Consider the following 24,065-nt stretch of genomic DNA (forward strand, 5'->3'; position numbering starts at 1 on the left):
GTTTGTTTTGGTTTAATAAAACAAAAAAATACATTTAACGAGAACATACAAAAAAAGATATACATGTTACCTGTTTCTAATGTAATTAATGTAGAGAGTTACAACTGTACCCAGACGCGCCTATGAATACAACTAAAGAAGACCGAGATCCTCTGAGAACATCACCTGCGAACGTAGAAATGCAAGTCTCCGTCCAATAGAATGAGGCTGTGGGCGTGTCCTCCAGCTGCCATCCATGCACAAGTTAAAACTGAGCTCGCGCTGAGGCTGTGGGAATGCCGCGCGAGCATCCTGGCGCGTGTGTGGGATTTCTCAACTTTCCGTATTCGTCTTCTCTTCCCTCCTGGATGTAAAGCATAAGAGCGGAAAATCCCATCGAGATCCATTTGGATATTTCATCTGTCCAAGAACCTCCTGTGGCTTTGTACACTGCGCGTTCAGCATGGAACTTCACAGATTTCTCATTCTCTTGCTTTCACTGACAGGTAGTTCAGCGCGAGGAGTTGAAACACACGGATTGTCGTACGCCTACACGCCGGAACTCTCCGAGGACGCGATACTGGTGGCAAATAACGGCATACACGTGCCTTTCGGGAGATCTGTTTACATCGATCCGATCAACGACTTGGTCATTGAAGTTCAGCCTGGAGACAGGTGCAGTATTACCGTTCTGGATAATGATCCGCTGTCTCAGAGACCGGGACATGTGTCTCCCAAAAAGTTCCCGTGTGAATTTGGTCCTAACGATGTGAGATACTCTCACTTCGGTTCTAGGAGCCCTGCGGGTGACAGGGTGAAGCTGCAACTCAGGTATGACACTCAGACTGAAACTATCATCATCCCCTTTATGCTAGAGGTGGAGGTTGTTTTCACACAATTGGAGATTGTTACTAAGAACATGCCTCTTATTGTTAATAAACTACGTGGGACTAGTAGTCCAATCGGCAGAAAGGTTTTAGACTTCACCTATGATAAAACCTCAGAACAATGTGAGGTAACATCACTGGCAGCCAGCAGTGCTCTTCCTAGATATGGTAAAGTTGTTGATGAGAGCAAACTGGAGAAAACAATGGATTGTGACCTGTTTCTCAAATCAGATATCCGCTATGAGCACACATCTACCCACAAGTCCCCTAATAAGGATTACATCCCAATGGTTGTGGAGCTACGGAGCAAAGAAAATAATTTACTGAAACAAGAGTTTTTCCATGTGATGATTCGGATAAAAGAGGGTGAAGAAAACACTCCCCCCAGACCGAGTTTTGTGGCTATGATGATGATGGAAGTTGATCAGTTTGTTATGACGGCTTTAACTCCTGATATGCTGGCTGCAGAGGATTCAGAATCCAATCCTGATGATCTCATTTTCAACATCACTTCTCCTTTGTCCTTTGAGGAGGGCTATATCGTGAGTACAGATGATAGGAATTTACCCATCACGTCCTTTTATCAAAGGGATCTCAGAGATTTGAAAATAGCATACAAACCTCCCTCTTTGGACTCAGATACCGAGAGGATCTTTCAAATAGAGTTTGAGGTCATAGACACAGATGGTGGCATTTCAGATCCTTTTGCTTTCATGATCGTTGTGAAGCCCATGAATACATTAGCGCCAGTAGTCACTAAGAATACAGGCCAGCTTTTATATGAAGGCCAGTCTAGGTCTTTGTTTACTCAGAACAATTTAGAAATAAGTGATGAAGATAACCTGGACAGTGTGAGGATAACGGTGGTTGACGGACTGCGTCACGGTCAGTTAACTGTTTTGGGCACCAACAGGAAGTATTTTACGCAGGCTGATCTGGAGGTCGGCATTGTGGTTTACCAGCATGATGGCAGTGATACATACAGTGATAATATAATATTCAGAATGTCGGATGGCAAAAATGAAGTTGAGTTTTTGTTCCCCATCACCATTGTACCGACAGACGATGAGCCGCCCATCATAAATGCAAACACTGGGTTGATTTTATTTAAAAATCAGATGGTGCCCATCTCCCAGCTCATGCTCAGTGCAGCAGACATTGACTCAGAAGATTCCACCATTAAATTTACTATCGAGCCTCCATTTTCTGCTATTGGAGAGGTTGTGGTGAGGCAGTCTGAAGCACCCGAGGACCCATCCTCCTGGAAATTTAATGCAGAGGATGGTGTGTATGAGAAAGTAGTGACACAGTGGCTCCAGAAAGATATTACAGATGAAAAGCTCTTCTATAGGCACATAGGTCCTCACATCACAGAGACGGTTACTGATCAGTTCATATTTAGAGTACAAGATGATGCTGATCCTCCCAACCGATCTGGTGAGAATTCTTTTGTCATTAAAATTTTACCTATTGATGATATTCCACCCGTGCTGTTTCCAGGCACTACTTTGCAGATGATAGTGCATGAGTATCAGCTGACTCATTTCAGCAAGAATGTGCTTCGCTACACTGATTTGGACTCTGAAGACCGTGACCTGAAATATACAGTAACTCAACCGCCAACTGACACAGATGAGAATAATCCCATTAAATTTGGGTCTATTGTTTTGACTGACAGTCCCGATACTGACGTAACAGAATTCACCCAAGCGCAAATTAACCATCATAAGATTTCATATAGCCCACCAAACCTTGAGCTTGGCATCACACCTCATGTGGTTCAGTTCCATTTCACAGCAGAGGACACTGCTGGAAACCGTGCTAATGGAGTTTTTACAATTTTTCTGCAGCCTGTGAACAACAAACCCCCACAGATAACAAACACTGGATTCACCGTCCTTGAGAGAGGGGTGCATGTCATCACGAGTGCTGAACTCGACGCGAATGACCTTGACACTGACAGTAAGCAAATTTCATTCACGCTAAGTGAAAGTCCACAACATGGCCATGTTCAGCATACGTTTACTGACTTACAAAAAGGAAGTAGTTTCAATTTGGTGGATATCTCTGATGGCAAAGTGACATATATCCACAATGGGGATGAAATAATAAGTGACTCTTTTAAATTGGACGTTAGTGATGGTGTTCATGTTGTAACAATCACTGTAAAGCTAGTGGTAAAGCTTATTGATGATGAGACACCAACTCTTAGTCTCACAAAGGGCACCTTTGGCTCTCGCTTGGATGTGCTGGAAAATGGTGCCACAGAAATTACCACCAGTGTTATCCAGGGAAAAGATGAGGACACCGATGACCTGAGGTTGACGTTCATTGTGGAAGAAGCTCCTAGGTTTGGAGAAATTCTGGTAAATGGAGTGTCCTCAAGCAGATTCACCCAAGCCGATATCATCAGTGGTCTGGTTGTTTATGCTCACACCAGTGGTGAAATTGGTCTCACTTCAATAGAAGACTTTTTCAACCTCACCCTCTCTGATATGTCTGATGAGTGGAGTGTAGGGGGTAACAGAGTAAACGGAGTCCGTGTTCATGTCACCGTTCTGCCTGTAGATAACCAGACTCCAGTGGTCACGGTTGGCCCTACCTTCACTGTCTTTGAAGGGGATAAAAACACAATTAGTAGGCATCATATTAGGGTCGAAGATGTAGACACACCAACTGAGGACATCCTGTGCACCATCATTGTTCAGCCCACGTCAGGATACTTGGAGAACATCTCTCCAGCACCAGGCTCAGAAAAGTCAAGGACGGGAACGGCAGTAAGTGCTTTTACCATCAGAGATGTGAATGAAGCTCATATACATTTTGTCCAAAGCATACATAAAGGGGTTGAGCCAGTGGAGGACAGGTTCACGTTCAGATGTTCAGATGGTGTGAATTTCTCAGAGAGACAGTTCTTCCCAATTATAATTATTCCCACCAATGATGAAACACCAGAAATCTTTATGCGAGAGTTTGTTGTGATGGAGGGCATGAATATTATTATTGACACGCCACTCTTAAATGGAGTCGATGCTGATGTTCCTGCAGAAGAGCTGACATTTATCATCACGAAACCCCCGACTCATGGCTTCATCCTCAATCAGCTTGCAAGTGGCTCTGTTCCAATCACAAATTTCACTGTGGAACAAATCAAGGAAGCCTCAAGCATAATTTATGAACATGATGATTCTGAAACCACTGAAGACAAATTTGATGTTGTTCTTACAGATGGGAAACATTCGGCTGAGGCCACCATCATGATCATGATTATCCCTGTGGATGATGAAACACCAAGGCTTGCCATTAACGATGGGCTTGAAATTGAGATTGGTGAGACAAAAGAAATAAACAGTAAAGTACTAAAAGCTACCGATCTGGATTCAGATGATGAGTCTCTTACTTTCATCATTCGCTACGGCCCCGGTCAGGGCTTCCTTTACAGAAAATCAGGATATGTGGGGAAAAGATCTGCTGGGTCTCTAGAGAACATAACAGTCGGCATGAACTTTACGCAAAACGAGGTGAACAGGGGTCTCATTCTGTACACTCACAATGGACAGGAAGGCATCCGAGACCTTGTGAAGTTTGATGTAACAGATGGCATCAATCCTCTAATTGACAGATACTTCTATATTAGCGTGGACAGCATTGACATGGTGTTTCCTGATGTCATCAGCAAAGGGGTGTCTCTTAAAGAAGGTGGCAAAGTGACACTCACAACGAACCTCCTCAGCACTAGCGATCTCAACAGCCCTGATGAGAACTTAGTCTTTAGCATCACAAGAGCCCCAGTGAGAGGGCATCTGGAAAGCACAGATTCACCAGGCATGCCTATTGTGTCCTTTACTCAATTACAGCTTGCCGGGAGCAAGATCTACTACATTCATACTGCCGATGATGAAGTCAAGATGGACAGCTTTGAGTTTGAGGTGACTGATGGCTACAATCCTGTGTTCCGCACATTCCGTGTTTCAATTGTTGATGTTGACAATAAAAAGCCAGTACTGACCATTCATGACCTTTTAGTGACCGAGGGACAGAATAAACTCATTACGCCCTTTGAGTTGACCATTGAGGACCAAGACACAGCTGAGCACCTTCTCAAATTTACAATCACCCAGCGACCCATTCACGGTAAACTGCTCTTCAATAACAGTCGACAGGTGACTTCGTTCACAAAGCAAGACCTGAATGAGAATATGATCAGCTACAAGCATGATGGTACTGAGTCGGACAAAGACAGCTTTTCATTTACAGTCACTGATGGCACCCATTTAGATTTTTTCGTCTTTCCTGACACCATTTTTGAGACCCAGAGACCTCAGACCATGAAGATTACCATTGTGTCAGTGGACAACGGTGTGCCACAGATTGTGGTTAACAAGGGCGCACCGACTTTAAAGGTCTTGTCTGCAGGTCACTTAGGTTATCAGATCACAAGCAAAGTCCTGAAGGCAGTGGACAGAGACAGCAGCCCTGAGGCTTTGGTTTTTCATATTACCACACAGCCAGAGCATGGCTACCTGATCAGCCTGGACAGAGGGAATGACTCAATCAACATCTTCACACAAGGTAATGTATCATCAGAAATGTTCTTATCACCTACAATTGGTTCCTTTGAAATCTTTACATTTGTTGTGCTAGAACTGTGCAGTGTAGTGCAGTGCTCTGTAAAACAATTATTTGAAGATATAAGAATTGTCTCCTTAAGAAATGTTATGTACCCATCATGTTCAGGGCGGCTTCTCTGGTCTTATTAATGCTTGAAATAATGTAGGTTCCATCACAAAACAGGCACTTTGCCCTTTGCCAAGAGCGCAAGCTGTAAGATGTGTCTGTCTTTTAGCCTTCAGCTTAAATTCTTGATGAGACAACTAGAGCGTTCACACATCTCCTTTCAATTATTAAGTTCTCATACTTTTGCCTTCTAACGTCCCTGTAGTGAGAAAGAAGTTACTGGTTACAGACAAACCACATTTTAAAAAGAGTTAAGAGGTGAAGGGTGTAATTTTTCCGCCTGCCAGCCATAACGAACAGACTTGAAATCTTTAGTTTTCTTGAATGGGGCGTACCAGCAGCATGAGTTTTGTGTTCATGCATCATTGCTCAAAAAACAGATAGCCAAGAATAAGATAAGAATTTTTTTCAGGAAAAAGGTGTATTAATCAGCATAGGTTCATGGCTAAAGCATAAATACACTTCTTCAAACATGAGAGCCGTAGTGAGAAGATGTGAAATCCATGTCAGACTAACTTAGTCTGCAACATGTCCCAGACATTGAAAGAGATAGAAGTGTGAGAGGGAGAGACCTGACAAACCTGACTTGACCTCATCAGTATGAGCAGTGAAGCAGAAGGGACAATCACTTCTCTTTATTTACTTTGCCCTTTCCCCATATTCTGCTATCGCTTGCTCTTTGGCATTTGCTAAATATTTTACGATGAGAGTGTGTGCTGGCGATGAAAGAAGACATTTTATTTTCAATATGAAAAGCGGTTTCATCCATGCATAAAGAATCACAGGTTTACATTTTTATGAGGCTTCTTCCTCTGATATCAATAATTTAAAGAAGTGGGTCAGAGCAAGGGGAAGAGAGAGCCAGGTTGATCATGGTACACCGTAACCTAACCACGGTGTATCAATGCAGAAGTGGTTAAGGGGTCTAATTTGAGAGATGGGACAGACCAGATGTAGGGAAGTCTGGGTCTGTGTTTAAAATTCTTGTACTCACCTGTCATTATATAACAGCTTGTCACCTGTTTTGCTGATAGTTTTGTGACTCACTCCCTGCTGCTTTTGTGAAAATTCTCACTTGGATTTATTAAAATCCAAACCCTTTTATCCACACTTTTTTTCCCCAAAACCAAACATGCTCTTTGAATTACAATGTAGATATTTTTAAAGTTGATCGACTTATAGAACAATTTTATCTTGAGGGTTTCACTCAAGGGTTTGTAGATCATGAAATCAAAGAATTTCACAGATTGTTTTGAGAGATATTTTCTCCTGAATGAATAATACATTGCATTGTGCAGATTAATGTTACAGTTTTGTGTTTGTGTTTGTCCTCAGCTGACATAGATGATCTTAAGATCTGCTATATCCTGAAGAATGAGAACAATGCCACCAGTGACGTCTTTAGTTTCACCGTGGAGGACAATGGTAAGGAAAAAGACATTCATTTTACAAGAAAATAAAAAGGGCTTATATTTTAGGCTTTTAATGGTTTGATTATGCGTTTAGAATTATTCATTAACACATTTATCCATATAACGTGAGGAATAATACAGCACAAGTCATTTGAATTCATGAATCATATAATGTTCTCTGATTTTAGGTGTCATTGCATATCAAATAGTCTTGGATGATTAATTGTGAACCCTTAGACCAGAGCGGGATATATTTAGATATGTAGCATTTAATTAGGCCTTTTCTTTCCATGGTAGGTGAACTGTCTGTGTGTGCAGCTTATTACATGCTGTGCTACCTTTGACTGCAAAAAAAATTAAAATTAGTTTTTAGTACATCAAAGAAAACTTAAAAGTGAGTTAGTGTGGGTTACAATGACCCTAAGAACATATTTCAGCAGGGCAGGATTAAATCTGGTGAAGCATAGATAATCATGTATAAATTAGGTTGAACGTGATGATCCAGTCACTGTTGCTGGAAAAGCTCGCAGCTGAAGACCTTGTTGTGATTAGTGATGACTTGTTTTATTTGGAAAGCCAAATATGTGGGAAATTCACACTACAAAGCACACTGTAGGATGTGCCTCTGAAATGGACATTGTGGATTGAAGGGTATGCATACATGTAACGCAAAGGTCTGTTTGGTATATAAAGCTATAGGCAAGATGACACATAATTAGAGCCCGTCATGAGTATAAGACACACCCCCTGTCGGGCTTACAATTACTTTGAGTATTAGAGGGTCTCTGGCACTGGAAAGAGTTGGGAAAATACAAGCTCTATAAGAAAACAGCTGGTTCAACTGCTGTATTGGGGCTTTATGTCTCTCTCATGCTTAAAATCACTAGGTATGTCATGAAATAATCTGTTATGGCTTGAAACAAGATAACCATTAAAGTCTGCTAAGGACCTTCAAGTCAAGCCCTTTTTAAAGGATTGTGCAGTGGCTGCATTTTTTTAAAACCATTTTAAATGAATTAAGTGCTGAATGTACTAATGGGTCATTCCGTGTCAACTCAAATTGGCTCACATTTTTGATTTTGCTAATATTTATTTTCTTTTTATAATTATAATTGTAAAATAATTATAATAATGTATTGTATAATTTATATATTTTATATAATTTTTATATATATAGAACAACTATGTTGAACATACCTGTCTGAGTGCCATAAATGTTCTCTTTCCAAAGTTTGCAAGAAGTATTTCAAGATAAGTATAGATAAGAATAATGCAGTGTTAATAAACCTTTCCTTTGGAATCTTAATTTTCAAGGACCTGTGTCGTTCAGTTGTAAAAATAAATGGGTTTGCCACAGAATGACCGTTATTATTATTATTATTATTATTATTGCATTTTATATATGTTAAAAAAGCATTTATTCCTTAAAATGTATTTATGCTAAAATTATATTGAACGTATTTTAAGTTGTTTTATTTTTTTTTATATCACAAAATGAACTAATTCAGTTGTCAGGACCAGTTTTTAGAATCGGTTTTTGGTTTGTTTCTATTTGCTTCCTTCACTTTTTCTACCCCCTTTGGGAGCGTTTGTCCCTCTGTCAGTCATCTCTCAATTCAGGCAGGAAAGACTGAGGAGTAGGAACTCGTTGGTATGCAGCTGTGTTGGTGTCTGACCCCTGAGCCCAGTGGGTCATTACCAGTTTTGTTTCTTTGCATTCCTGTGGATAGTTTCACTCCATTGGTTGTGGTAGCATTTATTTTATTGGAAAGACCTCAAGCAGTAAGGGACTATCTGTATCTTTCTCATCTCATTTTACAGATGTAGTGTGCAAACACAAAAGGTCTCAGCTGAGCTGTTTTTATCATGAGGTGCCTCAAGGCTTTCTCCTAGGACCCCCTTTTCCCCCACATTTGTTCAGTAATATACAGCTTCAGCATGAAATTCAGTGATTACAACCGCTTTGCCACATTATGCCTGAGGAAACTGAGCTAATTAGACTATCTTAGTTTGTGCTTGTCCAAAAACCCTGACAACCACAGCTAACATCATAAACTCCATTTTACAGCCAATTTGTGTCAAACAGCTGCATTTATTTAATGTACTCTGTTAGACTGCGACTTCCGTATTTAGTACAAGTAGTATTCCAGAGGGATTTAATTAATTGTTTTGTTTTCTAAAATCTTTCTTTGCATTCCCTGTACTGATGATGTGGCTGTTTTTCAATGAAAAACGCCATTATCTTGTTTTCCACATGCAGTTTAGAGTGTTTAGACTGTTTGAGTTTAAACAAGATTGTGACTTTCTGAAGATATTTCTGTGTGCGATTTCTAAATTTATGAATCAACCATATTTATGTTGTACGGCTAAGGCTGGATGCTAGCTTTATTTTAGTCTGTAAACTGTCCATCAGAGTTTGGCCTAGATCATCTAGTTTTTGTTTATCTTTGCCTCTGTCTCTTTTGCTCTGTTCCAAAACCTAGCAAGCTGCCTCTGGAGACAACATTGTAAAGCATCAAAGGCATACTGCTGATGCCAAAGCTGTTCCAAAATGTAGGCAACTTCATTATTCTGCCTCCTAAAGCCTCATTCACACAGACAGTTGATAGAGGTCAGTGAGTCACTGGGCTTTTGGTTTATAAATTAAATCACCAACTTTCATTGAAAATGAATGATATTGAGCTGTTTTGACAAACTGTTAGACAAAGGGCCACTGCGGTATTAACATGCTCTACTAAATAGCACATATCCATTGTAGAAAAGGCAACAAGCTCATGAAAAATTAAAGGTGGACAAGGAAATTAACACATTTATTTTTATTTCATTCAATATTAACACATTAATAAGCACAATATTTTCTGTGCTATTTTCTTAATACCTAGAAAAAAGTACACACTATTCCTCCATCAAAATAGTGCACATAAAGGAATGGATTAAAACAAGTGAACAAATTCAGACACCGAGTATACCCAAAGTGACACCGCTTTTAGACACCATTACAGATAACATATTTAATTTTTGTACACAACATATTTATAGTGTTCAAGAACAGCTAGGATTTAAAAAGCAGTTGCCTGTTGTATGTAGTCGGTGAGGCAGCTTATTAGTCAAGCTTTTTTAGTCACATAAACACCCATTTGAACAGTTTTGCAGCTTTCACCTCCCAAACTTAATGGGTAAATAAGAGGGACAGATTTATCAGTTACCCTTCCTTTGCAAAAGGTCATGGGTAGCACTTATTCTGAATCCTGTACACACCTCACTGCAATCATGTCTCAGAGGCAGAGATAGAAATATGACAGGAACCACTGCAGGGGACACACGGAGGCTACAAAGATCAGAGGGAAGCTTTATGTGATGCATCATAGCTCTGCTGTGGGACTTGGGGATTTTTTTTTAAACATTTGTCTTTTACCAGCATTCGCTCAAAACACAATTATGTACTTAAATGTTTTTTTTTTCTATGTACCGTTGAAAATGTAAATTTTCACAGAAAACAGACCTGGCCATCGACATCAGGTTGGGAACCAAAATGGTGCCAGTTTTATGCCACTTTAAACCATTTACGTTTCCTGGAAAGCAATTTCGCAGACTGTTCACCACCTTTTTGGTTGTTCTAAAGCTCTGTTGTGACTGGGTAAAAAAAAAAAAATCTTATTGCTGGCTCTGTTTTCCCCAGTGTATACCTTGTATTGTGAACGTTTTTTTTTACAGAGGATTTGTTGAACAGAATCCAGGGCGCTGTAGGAACAATACAGAACAATGCTAATCTTAGCGTGGTTGTAGATAACCGTATGTTTGTGCTGTTTATTTTCTTCTCCCATATCAAATTTACCAGAAATAACATTGCAATAGAACATTTTTGTAGCTCTTTTTCTCATTGTTGGCTACACATTGTGTATTCACGTATGGATTAGCAAGGGCTAGCATAGAATTTACCCTGAAAGCTTCATCTCTTCAGACTAAACCAAAGGTGGGATGTTTTGTTTGCTTTAGGTGTAGCCCAGGTATTTAGGGTCAGTTCAGACGTGGATTTCTGGATTAACCTTAGACCTGCATGGCTGACTGTTTCAGTGACAAGACCACACCTGCAAGGTATTCCTGGTTAAACATTTCAAAGTGCCGCTGTTCGAGTAGACAGGTGTTGGACCGGTAAGAGGTTTGCAACTGCTATCTTCAATCAGTCCGCTGACAGTTAAAGGATCTGCTGTTCTTGCAACAAAGTTCTGCTAAATAAGGTTATGTAGGTCATTTGTGAGGACAGAGGCACAGAAGAAAGTAATTGAGGGCATCCAGGCAAGTCATGACCTTTGTTGAAGATAACTTCCTGTGTTTTGTGAGGTTGTGGACCTGAGCAGCTTGGATACTTTATTGCATGACTACATGTCCTTGCTGAATGTTTCCAAGTTCTTCTAGGCTAACTTAGCTTTTTCTATCCAACCAGAAAACAGTAAAGCAGACAGCCAAGACTTTGTGGATGTAGCCAAGATCCTATTGAGCTAGATGAGGAAAAAAACGGAGGAACCGTGAAATGAACAAGAAGCTGCTGTTCTTTGCTTAAACATGTGCATGTGTTGGTAATTAATTTTCTTGTTTCTTCATTTTCTGCTCTTTGAGATGCACCTGTCCCCATTCTCACTTTGAAAAACCAAAAGTAGCTTTGATGGCTGGATGTATCCTGTACTTGATGTTTTTGATCGAGCATCAGTGGTGATTTTTTTTTTTTTTAACCCACTGCATGGGCAGGCATAAACCAACACAACTGTTATCATACTTTTGATGTCCAAGTAATTCATTTTGGAAATCAATATCGAAGCATGAGTATCTGCAACGTGTATAATAGTTTTGATAAACAGGCCTCAAAGTAGCGCTTATTTATGACTTGTTTAACTAAGTTTTGCGAGAGTGGCACTCCAGAGGGTTTGTTGATGTTGATGCTGTTGGCACAGAATTAATAAAAAGAAGGAATTGTGGTTTATGACACATAATAATACTTTTTTCATTCCCATATTCAGACTTATTTTCCAGCCCTGCTAGTATAAGACCCTCATGAATCACTATGGTAGTTTGTAAGTACCCTCAGGGGTCATCTCCATTTGACTTCTGTCAGACTTTATCCAGTCACTCAGGAGGATTGAGAGCATATCTGATGAATTATTTGTGAGCTCTATTTTTAGATGCTGTTAAGAAGTTCTTCAAAGTTTCTGGATAGAGTAAAGCTGCTCGTGCACCAGACACTGATTAGCTTTTAATGAGTTATTCTGAGTGAATGTCAGCTGTTGTGCTGTCATGTCTTTCTAGGAAACTCTGTCTGAACTATCGGGCTCTGAAACGCTACTGTTTAATAAAGTCATTAGGGGCTTTTTGTGTGAGAAGCTTCATGGAGACTGTCAGTATCAGGGTTTGGACAAATCCACTGGGCTTCAAAGCAACTGTCAGAGGCAAAGCTAATGAGAGCATCTTATTGTTCAGTTTGACAACAGAACAAATACAACTGAATTTAAAATTCATGTGTGATGCTATCCTTTATGACTAAATAGCTTGTTTCTCTTTTCTTTTCATTTATTTAACTGCTTTGTTTACTTCATTTTCAGTGGGCTTTTTTAGACGAAAATCAATAATACTTTTTATCATAATTGTATAACGTTTCTCAGAACCTCCGAATAGTACACCTATTTATGCTAGAGATAAGGATACCTTAATATTTTATTTTAGTTTTCATTTCATCATTTTCTTAACCTCATTTACATGTTGTTGTTGTTTTTGTTGTTTTATCATCCATTTTAGCTAAATATACAAAATTGTTTTGTGACACTGTGGCATGTTTTTCATGGGCAAACACCACTCACGTTCTTTAGAAAACTTAAAAATCCATTTGATTTTGTTTGTCTTTGGGGTAACTGATGGTGTTGTGTGTGTTTGGCTCATTGACCTGAATGAACACCCTGAACACAGAATAGTGGAGTCCTTGAGCTGAGAGCTTTTTCTTTACTCGCAAATGGATTTTGGCGACATTTAAACCACACCCTATCTATCACTTCTTTCGTAAATTGATAGAACCTGACACGATGAAAGAAAAAGTGTCAGTGCTGCTTGGATAATGTGCTGCATTAATACCCTGCCATTGACTGCAGGAATGGGAGAAATGCTTTTAGCTAGCTTATATCCACTCATAGAGTTATAATAAAAAATTAAACCATAAATCAAATCATTTGTTGTCCACTGTAAACTTATTATGGGATTATTAGTATCTTTGTTTTTACATATAGATGTGGCCATTATGATTTATATAAATTTATATTTATTTATAAATTACTTACTACAGATATATCATCTGCAATCTGCATCTATGAATGGAATTGAAATATGAGCAGATTCATTATGACTAATTATGTAGACCACTATGATAATTCCAATTTATGCTGCTAATCTTAATGAAATGTCAGATATAATCACTTCAACGTGTGAAACGGTTTATTTTCCTTCATTCTGAATTTGTATACGCTGCATATCATCTACCAAACCGTTATCGCCTAGCAACCAGGCTAATATCGAGTTAGAAATACAGTGGCATTGGCAACATGTCAATTTTTCTTGACATCTCTCCGGCAAGGTTAGAAAGTGAGATATTAGGAGCCCGGGGTTAGCTTGAGGAAATCACGTGAAACAAGCATAGAAAAGGCATGAATATACATGGTCTAGCTTGTTGAGAAATTGGGAATTAGTCTCTGATGTTTTGCATGCACGTGAAGTGGGTTATCAATACGCGTGCAGACTGGGATACATGGCGTGAATATAGATTAGAGATGCAGTTGGTCTATAGGCATGTGTGCATGAAATGATACATTCACACAGAGATTTAATCAGAGACTTTGTAATGCATGAAGTCCATGCTCCTTTTGGATATTCTTTCATTGTTTAATCTATTAGAGCTGTGTACTGCCTTTGAAAGCATCTCGGTCTGGCTGGGGCAATCATTACCATGGTAATCATTCACTATCTTTATATTATAAACTAAGCAATGTTAATTAAGGCACATCTGGATGATGGGAATAATTTGAGCTACACCAAAAATGGTGAAGCCAGACATGTGAAGTGTGAAGTCAGCATGCACAAGATATAAATATTTCATCATGTCTGTTCTACACGGAACTGCTACTTTTATACAAACAAACCTTTATTTTTAGTTTGTGTGGGGAAAAAGACAGCTAGGTGCTGAGACACTCTGGCTTGAGATACTAAATCCATTTTTATATAGTATACTAATAATATATCTAGATATATTATTAGTATACTATATAAAAATGTATTTTCTGTGAGACAAAAAAAGAAATGCTGGATCCTTGTTGCATAAACTAGTTCATTGTGCTTTAAAACCTAATAAGGTAGGTTTTCCCAAATGGGGAAATTACATGTAAGATGTAGCATTATGAGAGATTTATTTACCATAAACCCCTTAAGTAAACAACTGGTGGTGTGTACATTATGTTACGATGTAAACTATAACTAATTATTCCCTTCTGAGTTAATTATAAGAGAATGATTTTCATAATGTATTAGCAGGAACATGTATGCAGAACTCCTCAGAATCGTAATGACTTAAAGTTTTGCACATCTCCACTTTGTGAATATTTTTAAAAATTTAAACAAATATTTTATAGAGTGCTGCAGGAATAAATCTTGCGACCTAGAAGTTCACATCTTTATACTTCGGGTTCCATCGTGGGTTTTTTTTTTTTTAATGAGTTTGTGGTTGAAGGCCTGAAATGAGGTCTGTGGTCAACACAAGCTCAAGATGTTTTCATGTTTTATTCATTGAAATAAAATAGTAATATCTCTTTCTTAAGTTAACTAGTGGCTAAATGGGACGACAGAGTTTGTCAGGGACATTAAAGTCATCACACCAAACAGAAAAGCTGATTCACTCACTAATCCACTTTTATAGCATATATATATATATATATATATATATATATATATATATATATATATATATATATATATATATATATATATATATATATATATATATATATATATATACTTTCCAATTTGTTGACATACAGAGTTGATATTGGTGACTTTCATGCAACAATGGTATAGTGTGTTTATAGTCTGCATTTAGGTTTTTACTTTTAATTATTGCTATCAAATGATTAATCACAAACAAAATAAAAAAAAATTGTTAACATAACGTGTGTACTGTGTAAACAAAGAATGTTATTTTGAATGGCGATTATTTACTTGAGAGCACTACTTCTGATGATCGTATTTAGACTTCAAAATTCATAGAAAATGTTTTCATTTGTGAAGATTATCATGTTGTAAAAAAACATGTGACAATCATAAACTTTTTTTGGTTGTAGAACTTTGCCAAAAACCTAATAGGAGTTTTCCTCTGGCTTTTGTCAAAGGAAGTAGAGTGATAAGAACTTCTAGGTTGGCCTACAAAAATACATTGTTACTGCGGTGCTCTATTTATGCTTTCAAATGCTGATAAGACTGTATATCATTTGTTGTTTTCAGGAGGGAACAAACTGAAGAACCAGCGGTTTCGTCTGAACTGGGCTTGGATATCTCTGGAGAAACTGAACTATGTGGTGAATGAGCAGGACAAAGTTTTGGAGGTGATCCTCAAACGTAGGGGTTTTCTGGGAGAAACATCTTTTGTGGGTGAGTATCAGAGCACTGGATCATTCTTTATTTGATTTTTCTGCCAGCTTAATACTTTTATTTCATGCTTTCACTGTAATATTTTCCATTTCCTATTTTTAGTTGAAAAACAAACTATTATCCAGAATTGATTAAATTTGTCGAAGTCGCTAGTACAGGCGTTAACAGGGAATCATTAGCATTCAGAAGCGCCTGTGTTCACAGTAAGAGCTGTTATTACTTAAGCTTATCAACGGGAAGCTGTTAGAGATGTTTTTCTAAGTGGTTTTGGCTTCTTTGTGTCTGAGATGAAAGCCCTCGCTCTCTCTGACATCCGCAGAACAGTTTGAACACTTTTTTCTTTTTTTTTTTTTGAGCATACACCTGCTTATCTTGCCCTGCACCGAGCTCAGCTCAGCCCCACATGTGGTCAGTATTCATGAAACCAAGGGTCTTTGTTCATGCTGTTTCGGATTTATTGTGTGTTGGCTTGAAGGGATGTGAAAGAGAGAATGCGAAAAAGTGGGGAGCAGAAGGCAGCAAGAGAGATAAAAAGGAAGGAGGGCAGAAGGAAATGTGGGGTATGGGGTGCAAGTAATGAGGTGCTAGGTGCAGGTTAATGAAAATGAATGAAGACCTCTCTTTTCTTTTCTGATATATATATATATATATATATATATATATATATATATATATATATATATATATATATATATATATATATATATATATATATATATATATAAAACCATCTCACAATTCTAACTTTATAGTTTGCAACTGTGAGTTAATATACATTTCTGAGGAAAAAGAATTGTGATTTAAAATTGTGAATTGTGAGATGTAAACTCGTAATTTTGAGAAAAAAAGAACTGTGATTTTAAAAAGTTGCAAATACTTCAATTACTTTTTTTTTAAATTTTTATTCAGCGGTGAAAACAGGCTTTGAAAAATAAAAAAATAAATAAAAAGCCCACACATCTCAGACCTGTTTCTTTTATGCAATTTTGGTAATTTAAAAATCAAATTCTGTATTTTTAAGTGTTTTATTATTATTATTATTATTATTATTATTATTATTTTTAAACGAAGGTTTTCTATTTTAAATAAATGCTGTTTCTTACAGTTTTTTCCACAAAAATGCTACACAACTCATTTCAACAATCATAATTCAAAATGTTTATTGAACATCAAATCAACCTATTAGATTGATTTCTGCGTGATCGCGTGACAAAGACAAGTCTAATGGCTGTTGAAAATTAAGCTTTGCCGTTACAGGGATAAATTGCATTTTAAAATATTATTAACTAGGACAAAGCTATTTAAATTTCTATTAATTTCTTACAATATTACTGTTTTTTTCCAGTATTTTTATTTTAAAAATGCAGCCTTGGTGAGCAGAAGTGTAGCAATTAATTTAAAGTGTCAAGCAAAAACCGATTGCTTCAAATCACAGAAGAAACAAAACACACGTGGTTTTCAAAGAACATTAGTGGGAGAATTTCAGTTTGGAAGAGCCGACCCATTAACAGAAAAATTGTGATAGTGATGCTCACAACCAGTGAAGAGTGTTTGAGATCAGGCTTCATCTGCTTCTGTGCTCTTTGGAGCCTGCAGCTCTCTCTGCCAAACATATCTACCCTCACCCCTCATATAGCTTTCTACTTTTCACACCCGCCTGCCTCGGCCCTTTTCTCTCCCTTTCCTCTTGTCTCACTCACTGTGACTGGTGTCCTATGCCTCTTGTTGTGGTAAGAATGAGCCCCCCTGTTGTTAGAGAAATGGAATTGAAAGTGAACTCTCTCTCTCTCTCTCTCGTTCCTTTTTTTATTGAACTTGCCTTATATCTTTCAATCAATTTCTGTCTTTCCGTGCTCTTTGCTTTTTTTTCACATGCATGGTTGGACATGTGAAGGCTTTTGTTCAATCTAAAGTTATATTCTGCTGAAAGCTACAGCTAAATAGCCTTTAATGGCCACATGAGGGAACGTCTCGCAGACTAAAGATGGTTTCAGATATGGGCCTGTAACTAGCACATGTAGCAGAGTTACGTGATTTAGTTACCAAATAAATCAGTGACACTTTATTTGAATGTGTCCTTAAGTGTAACTAATAAATGTGAACGTAATCCGTTTCTTAAAAAAAAAAGTTTAAATGGGAAAATACATCTGACAATTTTCACACCTACAGATATGATTGACTTTTTTCCTAATTGCACTGACTGCATTTAAATATGAGATGCCAGTGTTTTAGGATTTAAAGAAATAGTTCACCCAAAAATGAAAATGAATCCCATATTTTACTCATATTTTGTAATGCAGATGGATAGTGACCATTATTTTGAAGCTCCATAAATCGTATATATCCGCAAATACTGGGAAGCAAATCTAACGCCTTCTGAAGCAGATCGATGGGTTTTTTTTTAACAGAAATATTTCTAGTTTTAACATTATAATGTAAATCACAGACTGAGCACCGAGTTCTGGCTTCTTGGCTGACCTATGACCTATGACGATGCACCTGTTTAAATCATAGGCTACTAAATATTTTCAGGTGAAAGTATATCTAGAAGGACAAACATCATAGCTAATTTGCGTGATCCTTCTCTATCAAGCGAGCTAAAAATGTCAAATGTGTGAATTTTTGCTAAATATATTGCGGGTTGTTGACAAAAATTGTACTTGTGGTGGAGCGCTCTTTGAGCGAGGGAAAACCACAACTATCCGAGAAAAATCCGTTTCTCGCTCTTTCGAAATTACACCGCTCCACTCCACGCTCTGTGTATTAACTTTTCATTTTTATATGGGTTTATGTATATGCTTTATTTCTTAGACCAAGACTATAATAGTTTTAAAAGTAAACAGAAGTAATCTGTGACAGATTACACTATTTATTGCATTTTACATAGGATAACTTGTAATCTGTAATCTTAATTTCTTTTTGAGGAGATTATAAATCTTAAATGTTACTTCAAGGATAATATTGCTACTTTAAATGCTACTTTAAGGATAATATTACACTTCTCAAGTAATTTTATATATATAGATTTTAGATTAGATGGATAGATTTTTTTTTTCATTTTAAAAATATTTCATCATGGCAAAATCACAAATTTGAGCCTGTTTTACTTGAAGTAAAATGATATTATGTATTATTATTATTTTCTACTACCTGGAGGAAAACAGTCTGTGAATACTTGAAATATCTCAAACCAAGCCTGTATTATGTTTAATTTTATGTACATTTTTGCTGCTTGTAATGTTTCTAGTGGGTCAATATAAAAAAAAATCTATATTTATAATTAAATCCCTATCTGCAGTCTTTTTTCAGCAATTTTGCTTTTCCTGTCATGTAGTATCTTAAGTGTTATGGATTGAAGCTCAGCAATCATCCAGCATTGATCTGAAATACTGAGGTGATTTTAATTCCTCACATCTGTTTGGGAGGTTCTGGCAGACGGATCCCTGACAGTGTCTCTGCTTGATGTATCAGAGATCAAACGCTTCCGGGCAGGTTCACCTCAGGTTTTCCCACTGTGTGGGAATCCCATCGCAGCTTCGCACCAGTGTTACAGTAGGGAGGAAGTAGAGTCTACATGCTGCACTTTAGTTCAACATGTTGCTTGATTTTGTTCCTACATCCTAGCCTCTGAGTATCAGACACCTACAGCCCTGGGGCTTTTTTTCTTCTATACAAAGTGCATCTCTTTCTGTATGGCGTCGATAGTGTGTAGACGCCTGCGCTGTTGTGCTCGATCTTTATAAATCTGGAAAATGCAGGCTTGGCTAATCCCTCCTCATAAATTTCGTAATAAGCTTCTTTGAGTAGATCGCTCTCAAAGTCATGAGTTGCGACACATCTGGAGGCTGGAGATATGAAGTCAGGAAACTTTGTCAAAATTGTTATATTGTGTTCTTTTAAGGGATTGGTACTCTGGATGGCAGTGCTGAGAAGGAGAAAGACTTCCTGGGAAAATTGCAGAAGCAGGTGCAGTTTAACCCCGGCCAGACCGCAGCCACATGGAGAGTGAGGCTTCTCTCTGATGGGAAATACGAGCAGTCCGAGACGTTCCAGATTATCCTGACTGAGCCAGTGATGGCTGTTTTGGAGTCACCAGCATTAGCTACAGTTGAGATTGTGGATCCAGGTGATGGTAAGTCCAGCAGAAGTTCACCAAACATTTTCTAATAAGCATGTAACAATGAACATTTCGTAAGGCATTTACATCTGACAGGTTTGCCTTGATTAAAACAAACTGCGGTGAGATTGCTCTGTTAGCGCGGTTCATTCATAAAACTGACGCCATTTAGGCAAGCAAATGGGGACAATGGCAAGGAACCCAAACTCCAGGCAAAAAAATAAAAATCTTGGGAAAAACCAGGCTCATGTAATCATGTACAACGCATTTAGCACAGCATTGTTTTGGATGTTTGGTTAGGTTGTAAAAGTCCAATTAGGTTGTTACCGTTTGCTTGTGTCTTTTTGTTTTGCATCTTTAGATTCAGTGTTACAAGTGGCAGTTAATGCTAAAAATGAATGCTACTAGGTGAACTCGGACTTATGTATCATTTGCTTCTTTTGACCTGTACTAAAAGAATCAAGAGAATTACTTAAAACACTCTTAAAGTGTGAAAATTCTGTCATTAATTACATAATCGGATCTAGATTCAAACTGAGAAACAGAATAAGAAAGAAACAGACTAATATTATCTTAGATTCTATTCTTTATATGACTACATCATGTGTTATGGGGAGTGTTCCCAGTTTCCGACTGATTTAATTAGCGCAGCCTAACAATCCCTTTAATGGATTTCAATAACAGAAGCATATTAGTGTGTTACGTGTAAGCCAGGTTAGAAAGATGGGTCTTTAATCTAGATTTAAACTGACAAGAGTGCGTCTGCTTCCCGAACAGTGTTAGGGAGATTGTTCAAGAGTTTGTGCGCTTAATAGGAAAAGGATCTGCCCACAGTCGATTTTTGGAAAAATTATAGGTTATTTATATATAACTGAACATAAACAATGAAGATTATGTTGATTATGTTCTGTGGTACTCTCCAAAATGGCAGAAGTCAGTAACTTAATTTTTTTTATGAAACTAAAAATTGCAAAATGGTCCCAACCCCAAAACTCCTAACAGCACATTGATCTAATGTAATCCTTACATAAGTATGTCTTTAGAAAGACAGAGTCTAGCCTTTTTCAGACCCATTTAATTCTTCAAAAATATCCGCTTCAGCCGCTCAGTATACCAAACCCCCATTACATCTGGTGAAGATGTGAGTGAGTCAGAGGCAGGCGGGATGTTCAAGAGAGCAAAAACACAACAAAGCTGCTAAAAACATCCCAAGCTATTTTATTTTCAAATATTTTCAGTGTCGCAGATAAAAACACAGGCCTTATCTCTGTACTGCAGATGTCTTTTTCGCTCTTTCAGTGGACCTCAATTATCATAGCATTTTATATCTCTTCCTACCTGTAAGCTTCCAGCGCACCGCCTACCCCCGCATTTTGGTGGCCCGTCTTTTCATCTAGAATTCTGCGCACAGCTCTACGTCTTGTTTTGAAAGCGTCTCGTCAATAAATGTAAATTGTAGACAGGCGTTTGAGAAAGGTTCGCGCCGGCTCCCTCTGTAATTAAATCGTTGGCATATGAAAGTTAGTCGCACGGGTTTTGAGGGGTCATTTTGAAGGGGGCGCACACTTTTATCTGCGAGAACCCAAACAGAGACGCGTCAGAAAGCCATAATGAGACAGCCGCGCATAAACCTCTCATCAAAAACCCTTTCCGAGCGGCTCTCATTACAAAAAACAGCTTTGTCAGTCTGTTGATCAAACCGCGTTTGTCTCACGCTGTCTGTTTTGGGTTTTCTCGCCGAGAGCCGTGACGGAATTATTTGCCTGTTCATCATCACGACATCATCTCATATTCTCACAATTACCGGCGTATTTAGATGTGCAGCGCGAATAACTGGAGGCTTACGTTGTTTTATTCTGTGTGTTTTTGTCGTTATCGTCTCCTCGGGGTCCCTGGATAATTAAAATTTTCATCTATAATCCCAAACGCTGCTATAGTTTCCATCTGAATGTTACTTAAGCCTCGCTATCTTTGCAGAAGTTATTTCTCCTTAGAAAAAAGAAAGAAAACTGCTTCCCCAGTGAGCTAATTATCAGTCTAACGGTGGGGTTTGTTTGCTGAGGCTGATGTCCCATGGGAGGCTTAACGTGACGGAGTCTGGCTGCTCTTTCTAATGGCGAGAGGGAGGGGAGATGGGCCGGTCTGCATGCTGCTGTCCTGTTGCTCCACGTGTGCAGTTTTTTTTCCTTTCAGGTTAATTATCCTTTTAGCGTTTGTGTGTGTGCGTGGCAGTGTGAGGTCGCCCTCCTCGCGCATTAATATTTGAACGCGAGAGGGAGGTGGTTTTCTTCCGACAGGGGCCTTCGGAGACCTGTCTGACCCAGTTGCCACAGAGCCGTTCACACATGATGGCTTACACCGACCTGCGGGCTCAGACAAAAGCCCGCATCTGGAGGCACATCTGTGACTGGGACGGCTGCGATGTGACAAGCTTCCTGCTTTACAGCAAGAACCTTTCACTGCTCATTAGTGTAAGGAGCAATAAAGGAAGAGCAGAGGCTGGAAAGGCATTTTAAAGATGCTTACTTCGACTTTGCTTTCTGGATTTAATGTCTGTGTTGGAAATGGGTTTAATGGAGGTTTTAAATGGCCGCGGCTTTTTTTTGATCGAACACCGAAATATTTCTTTTTAAAGATCATGCGAATTGAAAAGGTCAAGAAATCTACGCCGCAAAGGTACTTTGCATGCTGCATAAAACGAGAGCATGGAAAGCAAAATCTGTGTGGGACATTTAGGTTTGTTTTTATATGTTAATATAAGTAAATTTAAAGTACATTAAGGATAAATGAGTAAACGATTCATTGTTTTTGTTTTAAGCATGAATTTAAAGCAGATGTATGTATGGTTAAAACAAGAAAAATTGGATCAACTGGTTCAAAATTGGTTCAATTTGTAATTATTTGGTCCCAAACATGTATTTGTAAGACTTATAATCTGTCCAAAGAATACCTTTAAAGTTTTTTAAAGCAGATAAATAACAGCTACCTAGTCCATTATATATTAATTCAAAGCGAGTATAGAAAATGCTATATAAATAATGATTGACAAGGATGTAATTAAAATAACTTTGTGTATCTTTGCTATGCTACAATTTAAATTCGACCACCTATCCGCAGAGGACTCTACTGAGAGCTGAATATAAATGCGCAGGATTTTACTTTCTCATCGGCCTTGTTTTTGATCCTTACAAAACAAGGTCATTATTTCGGCCCCTCATGCATGAGAGTTTCCTGTGTGAGGGTAAGAGACGGTCTAAATACGTAAGCCTTATACCTGAGAGGCTGCATAGATTCGCCTCATTGTTATTCTTTTCTCACAGCCAGCGTTTGAGTCTTGAGGGCTGTAAGATTCATTCTTTTATCAGGAGAGCAGTCACTCAGTCTGTACAACTTTCAGAGACTGAACAGTGGACAACATTCTGGTTTTGCAGAGAATATTTTGTTCACACTCTCTTGCCGATGTCATATAATTGAAGAAATCTGGGGTGGATAAATGACTAAATATGGCAATTGCAGTCTTTCTTTCTGAGCACAAATGTGGAAAATGGGTCCTTGACCTTCAGAAAATGTCAGTTTTCAAAATCCGGTGGTCAAACTGCTTCAAATATTTCTGTTCTACTCTATTTTTGCAAACGTGTTACCGTGCTAGCGTGTGCAAATACAGATTAAAACATCAAGCAATGTACATGTAATGTAAATAAATGTAAATGAAATGTAAATGTAAAAAAGATAAAGATATATAAATAAATAAATGTATATACGTATATACATTATATTTACAAAGCAACCATATACATAAAAATATATAAATAAATAAATCAATTAGATAATATATATAATTTGATAATCATTGACAAATATGTAATTAAAATAAGGAAACAAAATTAGTTTGAAAACATGTTTGAAAAGAAAACACTATATGTTTTCTACCAATATACATTATATTAACAACAACATGCAAGAAGACAACATTTATATAGAAAAAAAAACAAAACCAGAATTTGTATAATAAAACATATAAGTAACAGGGATGCCTATATAAAAATGATTGACTTTATTCAGGTTTTTTTAGCAATATACATTAAATAAACATGAGCTGGGGAAAAGCCAGAATTTGTAACAGAACTGCAAGTAACAAGGTTGATTTAGCCAAAATGATGCTGAAATTCAGCAGGGTCTAGCTAATTTTAGACCAAATATTTAAAGCTTATATTTCATATATAATATTCCCTATAAATATTTTATAATTTTTCTTGTGAC

The 24,065-nt window shown here is 37.8% G+C and overlaps 1 protein-coding gene across 3 annotated transcripts in view; it reads left to right on the top strand.

The window, feature by feature from the left end:
- The first annotated feature begins 219 nt into the window (after positions 1 to 219).
- frem2a (FRAS1 related extracellular matrix 2a) overlaps positions 220 to 24,065 on the top strand; it is a 48,943-nt gene continuing 25,097 nt past the window's right edge. For 2 of the 3 annotated variants that reach the window (XM_043251186.1, XM_043251187.1), the window contains exons 1-4: positions 222 to 5,438; positions 6,939 to 7,028; positions 15,542 to 15,688; positions 19,590 to 19,820. In XM_043251186.1, the coding sequence (XP_043107121.1) occupies positions 443 to 5,438; positions 6,939 to 7,028; positions 15,542 to 15,688; positions 19,590 to 19,820 (5,464 nt within the window). In that variant the 5' untranslated portion in view covers positions 222 to 442. Of the gene's footprint in view, positions 5,439 to 6,938; positions 7,029 to 15,541; positions 15,689 to 19,589; positions 19,821 to 24,065 lie in introns of all 3 variants that reach the window. The other variant, XM_043251188.1, reaches the window with a different exon arrangement.

The sequence above is a fragment of the Puntigrus tetrazona genome, chromosome 10 (assembly GCF_018831695.1).
Source record: "Puntigrus tetrazona isolate hp1 chromosome 10, ASM1883169v1, whole genome shotgun sequence".
Lineage (NCBI taxonomy): Eukaryota > Metazoa > Chordata > Actinopteri > Cypriniformes > Cyprinidae > Puntigrus > Puntigrus tetrazona.